We start from the raw sequence: 10,046 nt of genomic DNA, 5'->3' as shown, positions 1-10,046 counted from the left end.
GAGATAGAAAGAGGAAAGAGAGAGGAGGAGGGAGAGAGGAAAGAGAGGAGGAGGGAGCGAGAGTGAGGGAGGGAGAGAGGTGAGAGAGAGGAAAGAGAGGAGGAGGGACCGAGAGTGAGGGAGGGAGAGAGGCGAGAGAGAGGAGGGAGGGGGAGGGAGGGAGGGAGAGAGAGAGAGAGGGGCGAGAGAGGGAGAGAGGAGGAGGGAGAGAGGAAAGAGAGAAGGGAGGCAGATGGATGGAGGGAGACAGGAGAAAGAGTTGGAGGGGAGAGTGGGAGAGAGAGAGAGGGAGAGAGGAGAGCGAGGAGGAAGTGAGGGAGAGAGAGAGAGGAGGGGGAGGGAGGAGAAAGAGAGAGGAAAAGAGAACACTAACGAGGTTGGAAACCATCAGTATGTTCTGTAAAAGAGACAGAGACAGGGAGTTTATGCTTTGTGAGGTCACATAAAGATATTTGATTTGTGTCAGGACATGGGTATACATGTGTTTAGTCAATATAGACTGAGTGTACAAAACATTAGGCCCTTTCCATGACAGACTGACCAGGTGAATCCAGGTGAAAGCTATGATCCCTTATTGATGTCACTTGTTAAATCCACTTCAATCAGTGTAGATGAATGGTAGGAGACGGGTTACAGAAGGATTTTAAAGCCTTGAGACAATTGAAACATGGATTGTGTATATGTGCCAATCAGCAAGACAAAAGATTTAAGTGCCTTTGAATGGGGTATGGTAGTGGGTGCAGTTTTGAGTGTGTCAAGAACATCAACGCTGCTGGGTTTTTCATGCTCAACAGTTCCCTGTGTATCAAGAATGGTCCACCACCCAAAGGACATCCAACTAACTTGACACCTCTGTGGGAAGCATTGGAGTCAACATGGGCCCGTGGAACGCTTTTGACACCTTGTAGAGTCCATCCCCCGACAAATTGAGTCTGTTCTGAGAGCAAAAGGGGGCAACTCAATATTAGGAATGTGTCCTTAATGTATAGTCAGTGTATGTGTGGGCACTCTATTGGTCCCCCCCATTCCTACTGGACGACACTCTAGCAACAAAGACTTCTCTAGAAATTGGATATTGGCTGCCAGGTATTGGAGGTTATTTATACGTCTGTCACAATAGAGGGGAATAACCTTAGAATATTGTTTTTATTAAATGTGAAAATAGGCAGGCTACATTTTCTCAATCTACAACAGAAATGTATTTCGTAGTTCTTCAATCCCAAGTGGTTTGTTTTCTCATCCACACATCATTTGTGTGAGATGTACGTGAGGTGAATGTTCTTGATAGCAGTCAAGGGGGGACGTGTGTGTGTGTGTCTGTCGAGTTGTCTAAATCCCTAGATGGTTTGCAGGCAGAAGCAGTGTTACAGGGGTATAATCTCTCCTCCAAATCCAATGAGTCCCGTCTTCTGTGCCAGGGGGTGTTGTTGCTCTGTGAAAAGAGATAGAGGGGGAAGGAGGAGAGTTAGAGAGGAATCACATGCTTCCCTTGGGCATCCGGGACTTTCCAAACTACACCAAAGAGAGGGTGGCAGGTTTAACACAAAGTATAATTGGGTAAGACCCCAGGGGCTCAGACAGATATCAGAGGGAAGTTGAATAAGAGAACTAAAGATCTAAAATAAATGTCATTTATTTGTGCTGGGAAGACACATCTCTCCCAGACCACCTTAGTTATTATGGAGAATGGACTGGTCAGCTTTGGGCTAGAGATATGTGTTTGTCTGTGTGTGTATGTGTGTGTGTGTGTGTGTGTGTGTGTGTGTGTGTGTGTGTGTGTGTGTGTGTGTGTGTGTGTGTGTGTGTGTGTGTGTGTGTGTGTGTGTGTGTGTGTGTGTGTGTGTGTGTATGTGCGCACGTGTGTTTGTGTAACTGTGTGTCCTCCTGTCTAGTAAAATACCATACAAGGCCAGGTATATGTTAACGTTTTATGGATGAACTTTAAAGGCTGACTTTTACAGGAGTCCATGACCCCAGCCTGTTAAACTCCAGACCATTCAGACGTCATTACAGAGTGAAAGAATACAGAGTGAAGATGGGACATCCTCAGTAAACACGTAGGTCCATAACATGTAACTGTTCCCACAAGGTCATGTGGGGAGTCTTTGTGTGTTCTCACGCAAATAAACAACGACACACACACACTGAACGAAAAGGTCTGAATGCACAGATAGTTGTTGTGGGATGTTTGAGTTGCATATGTACAGTTGCTAGGTGACATGTTGAATTGTGTGGAATGGAGCAATTATTAATAGATTATAAATGAGTGTGCTGTGTGTGTGTGCATTTGTGTACTGTGTCATGCTTGTGTGTGTCATCAGTAGATTACTGTATAGTGTGTGTGTGTGTGTGTGTGTGTGTGTGTAGGCCTACACAGTATCTATCGGGCCACATTTGCCCAGGTTGGGTGTGTGTGTCCACAGTCTGTTTTCACAATGCACGAACAGACTGTTTGCGCAGTGTGTGTCGTATTGGTGTTTGGTTGTGTGTGCGCGCATTTGTATGTGTGTGGCGGTGCCCTTTCCAGTGTGTACAGACATAATGACGTGTTCGCCAGATGTTCGGTCTTGCTTGACTGCGTGTAATTGAGCTGACAACAGAACAATCATCACATTTCTCAGCTCAATAAAATCACAGGTTGTACAGACTGATTTATAAACAGAATTAATCAGACAAAACAATATCCAGTTTATTCCTTTTAATTCAAGATCAAAATATACAAGATTTTCCCCTTTTTTTCACTACAATTGAAAAATACAGTATATTGAGTCTCTATTCTGTTTGAGAGAACCAATCAAAGTCCTGCAGGTAAGCAGATGGTGGTCTGAGTGTGTTCAGGTTGTCATGTGATAAACAGACCACTTTTTAATCAGCACTTTATTAGGAGTTATACAGTTAGTGTAAGTGTGTGTGCGTGTGTTTGAACTCCTCCAGTGTTTGTGAACCTATGGACATTGGACAATGTGTTAATTAGATTGCCAACTCTATAAACATTTTCATTATATTTATCTTCCCAAAAACAGTGGACTGCTATACAGCACAATACCTCAGGTACAGACACCCTAACAATACCTCAGGTAAAAATACCACCACAGTGTTTTTTCAACTTCTGTTTTCTCCCACTCACACTCTCTGTTCCCATGGTAGGGTGAACTGATGTATTTTGGCAGTGTGGTTTGGAGGGGTGACCTCTCTCTTCTCTGCATCAGAATTCTACTCTTAACAATCCCCTATGTACCCCTCATACTGCTCAGAGCCTCCTTCCTCTCTTTCAGTCCTCTCTCCTGCCTCTCTCTCTCCCTCCCTCCTCTCCTCCCTTGCTCTCAATTCCGTCCCATCTCTCTCCCCCTTCATCTCTTCTTCTCACCTCCCTCTGTCCCACTTTCTCTCTTTCTCTGTCCACCAGCTCTCCCCCCTCTTCTCTCCTCTCTATCCCCTTCTTCCCACTTCTCTCCCTCTGTCTATTTTCAGCCCCCCCCCTTTCCCTTCTCTCTCAGGGTCTTTTCGTGGTGTTCTTGACAAACTTGTCACTGAGTTGTGTGATGAGGTCAGCCAGTTCTCCGGTGGCCTGAGACTTCTCCTCCAGGAGCTCATAGCGCAGGCTGGAGATGTCCTGCTTGATCTCCTTCAGCTCACCTATAAGACACAAACACACACAGCCAGACAGTCACACACCAAAACATATGAATGAAACATAACAACGCCCTGACTTGAGTATTCTTTGTTTTCTTTATTGTTTTGGTTAGGTCAGGGTATGACATGGGTGATGTTTGTGTTTTTGTACTGTCTATGTGATTTGTAGGTTCATGGGGTTGTTTATCATCTAGGTGTTTATATATGTCTATGGTTGCCTAGATTGGTTCTCAATTAGAGGCAGGTGTTTATCGTTGTCTCTGATTGGGAACCATATTTAGAAAGCCATCTTCTTTGGGTATTTCATGGGTTATTGTCTATGTCTATGTGTTAGTTGACTGTGTCTGCACTTATCATATATAGCTTCATGTTCGATTTGCTGTTTTTGTATAGTTTAAGTTTACAAGTGTTCTTCGTTAAATAAATAAGAGGAATGTATTCTCATCACGCTGCGCTTTGGTCTCTTCTATACGACGAACGTGACAAAAACAAACGCAAAGAAACACACACATCAGTCTGGAGATGTCCACTATTACCTCATTACAAATCTTCAATTAAAAAAACACATTTTTAAATTTTGCTCATAATAGTCTTCTGTAAGTCCAAAGTGATCTGTAGGATACAATACACACTCAGAACAGCAACCGAGTCACACTCACACTCACGACAACAACCCAGTCACACTCACAACAGCAATCCAGTCACTCACAAGCACAACAGAAACCCAGTCACAGTCACGACAGCAACCCAGTCACACTCACGACAGCAACCCAGTCACACACACGACAGCAACCCAGTCACACACACGACAGCAACCCAGTCACACACACGACAGCAACCCAGTCACACACACGACAGCAACCCAGTCACACACACGACAGCAACCCAGTCACACACACGACAGCAACCCAGTCACACACACGACAGCAACCCAGTCACACACACGACAGCAACCCAGTCACACACACGACAGCAACCCAGTCACACACACGACAGCAACCCAGTCACACTCACGACAGCAACCCAGTCACACTCACGACAGCAACCCAGTCACACTCACGACAGCAACCCAGTCACACTCATGACAGCAACCCAGTCACACTCACGACAGCAACCCAGTCACACTCACAAGAGCAACCCAGTCACACTCACAAGAGCAACCCAGTTACACTCAAATTGACAACAGCAATCCAGTCACTCATACTGACAACAGTGACCCAGTCACACTCACAACAGCAACCCAGTCACAGACACGACAGCAACCCAGTCACACACACGACAGCAACCCAGTCACACACACGACAGTAACCCAGTCACACACACGACAGTAACCCAGTCACACACACGACAGCAACCCAGTCACACACACGACAGCAACCCAGTCACACTCACGACAGCAACCCAGTCAAACTCACACTCACAACAGCAACCCAGTCACACTCACACTGACCACATCAACCCAGTCACAGTCACACTGACCACATCAACCCAGTCACTCTCACACTGACCACATCAACCAAGTCACACTGACAACAGCAACCCAGTCACACTGACAACAGCAACCCAGTCACCCTGACAACAGCAACCCAGTCACACTCACACTGACCACATCAACCCAGTCACACTCACACTGACCACATCAACCTAGTCACTCTCACACTGACCACATCAACCCAGTCACAGTCACACTGACCACATCAACCTAGTCACTCTCACACTGACCACATCAACCCAGTCACAGTCACACTGACCACATCAACCCAGTCACAGTCACACTGACCACATCAACCCAGTCACACTGACCACATCAACCCAGTCACACTGACCACATCAACGCAGTCACAGTCACACTGACCACATCAACGCAGTCACACTGACCACATCAACGCAGTCACACTGACCACATCAACGCAGTCACAGTCACACTGACCACATCAACCCAGTCACACTGACCACATCAACGCAGTCACAGTCACACTGACCACATCAACCCAGTCACACTCACAACATCAACCCAGTCACACCACAATATCAACCCAGTCACACTCACAACATCAATCCAGTCACAACATCAACCCAGTCGCACTCACAACATCAACCCAGTCACACTCACAACATCAACCCAGTCACACTCACAACATCAACCCAGTCACACTCACAACATCAACCCAGTCACACTCACAACATCAACCCAGTCACACTCACAACATCAACCCAGTCACACTCACAACATCAACCCAGTCACACTCACAACATCAACCCAGTCACACTCACAATATCAACCCAGTCACACTCACAATATCAACCCAGTCACACTCACAATATCAACCCAGTCACACTCACAATATCAACCCAGTCACACTCACACTGACCACACCAACCCAGTTACAATCACAACAGCAACCCAGTCAGGCAGAATCTGGTGAGTTCCATAAAGTCGACGTTAAAGGAGATTAGATCTTCACCTTCATTGACGTCATCATTCTCTCTGTCAACCTGAGCCTTCAGAACATACCGCTTAATGAGACGCTTCATGATCTTCTGTAGGAGGAGAGAGTGGAGAGAGGGATGAGGGGAGAGTGGAGAGAGGGATGAGGAGAGAGTGGAGAGAGGGATGAGGGGAGAGTGCAGAGAGGGATGAGGAGAGAGTGGAGAGAGGGATGAGGGGAGAGTGCAGAGAGGGATGAGGAGAGAGTGGAGAGAGGGATGAGGGGAGAGTGCATGATCTTCTGAGGAGGAGAGAGTGGAGAGAGGGATGAGGGGAGAGTGCAGAGAGGGATGAGGAGAGAGTGGAGAGAGGGATGAGGGGAGAGGAGAGTGCAGAGGTGAGAAAATATGAAAGGGAGAGAAGAGGTGGAGAGGAGAGATTTGGAGTTATGAAAGCTGAAAATATTATACTAGGTTATTATACAAAACTAAAACTAATCATGAGAAAACTATTTAGCAAACTGAAATAAAATAATAAGAAAAACAAAAAATTTACTGAAACTATTATCTCTGACCCCAAAACGAATAAAAACCCATCATGAATTATGTGAATGTTTTTATTTGATTTGTTTACTTTTGGCAATACTCTAATGGAGTTTTCAAGATACTGAATGTGGTGGGTAAATGTGGATATGTTTCCAAAATGCCTTGCTTGTTCATCACTATTTAACCTTTATTTAACTCGGCAAGTCAGTTAAGAACAAATTCTTATTTACAATGTGATAAAGAAATGTATATGTTTAAAGTAATGACAAAAGAATTCAACCCTGAAATCATGTAATTGTATGAAATGTGTTAAGAGTCAAAATTCCAATAATGTGTGTGTGACTAGATCATTGTGTTACTATGTAGCAATGTGACAGTTGAGACAACAAAGGACAACTAGACTACACATGACCTGGTTATAACTCTGAAAAAGCTGACAACAGGAAAGAGGGCCTTCCAAGGCCTCTAATTTAGGGAGGAGGAGAAGAACGGTGAGAAGCTGCCAAGGTTGGTAGAAAAGTGACAAAACTGTGTGTGTGTGTGTGTATTTTTGACTTCAGAGCTCTCTGAATAGAAAACTAGCCTATTGCAGAAAGGGGTCTTTGTCTAATTATTCATTAACCATGGTCTTATAAACTTCTGGGAATTGGTCAAAGCTATAGTGATAGTTGAGTTCAACCATTGTGATACAAATTCTCCTGATACAATGACAGCCTTCCCGGGAACAGTGGGTTGACTGTCTTGTTCTGGAGCAGCATGACAGATTATTATGTTGTCAACTCGGGGATTCGATCCAGCAACGTTTCGGTTACTGGCCCAACGCTCTTACCACTAGGCTACCTGCTGCCCTGAACTATCAATAGCTATCATTAGCTAACAGGGGAAAAAACTGCTAGGTGGCTAACAAATGCTAAAACGTATTAGGTTGGTGTAAACATGGGAGAGAGACTTACCTTCAACATATTTTGTTTGCACCAGTCTCTGCGCTATTCCTTAATCCAAGTCACATCGAGATTGATTTTATAATTTAAACATAACCTAACCTTAGCTCCTGAGAACCCATACAGCCATAGGGTTCTCATTTGAACAATTGACCCCAGTGGGGCAACTGTACCAACACTTTATCTACACGTTGATAATTACTACGCTTTTGGAAACCTCAGAAATTCTACTTTCATATGTACCGTGAACACTCAGTTTAATTATCAAACAAAAATTATTTTATGAATACAAAAAATATATACTTATTACGCGTGTTTAACTCAAAGATTCCCGCTGAGGTTTTACATGGCACTTCCTGAGCTAATGGAAACTCGGGTGGGAACAAAAAACAACAACATCAGCTCGAAGCTGTGTTAAATAAAACATTAACTTTTACCACAGATTTCCACAGAGGTTGTCTTTTGTAAAGTTATTTTGTGATGATAATTAAGTTGAGTGTTCAAGGTTTCCAAAACCGTATTGCAATAATGGATCAATTGTTTCTAGACAGATCAAGTGTTTTCTTGACCAAATGACCAGCCAATCAAAAGGAACGTGAAATGAGTCCAACGTAGCATTGGTGTCATGAGAAGACCGAACCTCCCTAACACTAAAACTGAAATGAAATAAAAAATGAACTGGAAACATTTGTATACAACTATAACTTAATACAACTAATATAAAAACAAAAAACTATAATAACATTGAAGCAGTGTTTGAAAAAGTACTCAATTGTCATACTTGAGTAAAGGTAAAGATACATTTATAGAAAAAAACTGTCTTGTTTAATAAATGTGAAATAAAAATGTGAAATTTGAAAAGGAAAAGTGAAAGTCATCCAGTAAAATACTACTTGAGTAAGTATTTGGTTTCAAATATACTGAAGTATCAAAAGTAAAAGCAAAAGTAGAAATCATTTCACATTCCTTATATTAACCAAACAAGACAGCACAATTTTTTTTTTTTTATTTATTTACGGATAGCGAGGGGCACACTCCAAGTATTTGTGTTTAGTGAGTCCACCAAATCAGAGGCTGTAGGGATAACCAGGGATGTTCTCTTGATAAGTGGGTGAATTTGACAATTTTCCTGTCCTGCTAAGCATGGGAAATGTTTGACACTTTTGGATGTAAAATGTATGGAGTAAAAGGCACATCATTTTCTTTAGGAATGTAGTGAAGTCAAAAGTAAAAATGGTCAAAAAATATAAATAGTAAAGTAAAGTACAGATACCCCCCAAAACTACTTAACTAGCACGTTAAGTATTTTTACTTACAGTTGAAGTCGAAAGTTTACATGGACTTAGGATGGAGTCATTAAAACTCGTTTTTCAACCACTCCACAAATATCCTGTTAGCAAACTATAGTTTTGGCAAGTCGTTTAAGACATCTAATTTGTGCATGACACAAGTCATTTTCCTAACAATTGTTTACAGACAGATTATTTCACTTATAATTCACTGTATCACAATTCCAAAGGGTCAGAAGTGTACATACACTAAGATGAATGTGCCTTTAAACGGCTTGGAAAATTCCAGACAATGATGTCATGTCTTTAGAAGCTTCTGATAGGCTAATTGACATCATTTGAGTCAATTGGAGGTGTACCTGTGGATGTATATTCAAGGCCTATCTTCAAACTCAGTTGCCTCTTTGCTTGACATCATGGGAAAATCAAAAGAAAATCAGCCAAGACCTCAACGTTTTTTAGACCTCCACAAGTCTGGTTCATCCTTGGGAGCAATTTCCAAACACCTGAAAGTACCATGTTCATCTGTACAAAACAATAGTACGCAAGTATAAACACCATGGGACCACGCAGCCGTCATACCGCTCAGGAAGGAGATGCGTTCTGTCTCCTAGAGAGGAACGTACTTTGGTGCGAAAAGTGCAAATCAATCCCAGAACAACTGTAAGGACCTTGTGAAGATGCTGGAGGAGACAGGTACAAAAGTATCTATATCCACAGTAAATGGAGTCCTATATCGACATGACCTGAAAGTTCGCTCAGCAATGAAGAAGCCACAGCTCCAAAAACACCATAAAAAAGCCAGACTACGATTTTCAACTGCACATGGCGACAAAGTTTGTACTTCTTGGAAAAATGTCCTCTGGTTTGATGGAACAGAAATAGAACTGTTTGGCCATAATGAACATCATTATGTTTGGAGGAAAAAGGCGGTGGCTTGCAAGCCGAAGAATACCATCCCAACCGTGAAGCACGGGGGTGGCAGCAATCATGTTGTGGGGGTGCTTTGCTGCAGGAGGGACTGGTGCATTTCACAAAATAGATGTCATCATGAGGATGGAAAATTATGTGGATATATTGAAGCAACATCTCAAGACATCAGTCAGGAAGTTAAAGTTTGGTCGCAAATGGGTCTTCCAAATGGACAAGCATACTTCCAAAGTTGTGGCAAAATTGCTTAAAACTTCTTGAGGGCCGGTGGCAGTATTCG

At 43.1% G+C, this 10,046-nt stretch overlaps 1 protein-coding gene across 4 annotated transcripts in view; it reads right to left on the bottom strand.

The window, feature by feature from the left end:
• Positions 1-3,493: 3,493 nt before the first annotated feature.
• The window catches only part of LOC135545186 (short transient receptor potential channel 7-like), a 70,839-nt gene continuing 64,286 nt past the window's right edge, over positions 3,494-10,046 (bottom strand). For all 4 annotated transcript variants that reach the window (XM_064972814.1, XM_064972817.1, XM_064972815.1 and 1 more), the window contains 2 exons: positions 6,099-6,174; positions 3,494-3,636 (listed from right to left, as the gene is read on the bottom strand). In XM_064972814.1, the coding sequence (XP_064828886.1) occupies positions 3,494-3,636; positions 6,099-6,174 (219 nt within the window). The remainder of the gene's footprint in view (positions 3,637-6,098; positions 6,175-10,046) is intronic.

This window comes from Oncorhynchus masou, chromosome 9 (genome assembly GCF_036934945.1).
Source record: "Oncorhynchus masou masou isolate Uvic2021 chromosome 9, UVic_Omas_1.1, whole genome shotgun sequence".
Taxonomy (NCBI): Eukaryota; Metazoa; Chordata; class Actinopteri; order Salmoniformes; family Salmonidae; genus Oncorhynchus; species Oncorhynchus masou.
Note: the sequence above shows the minus strand (reverse complement) of the source record. Positions and strands in the feature narration are given on the sequence as shown.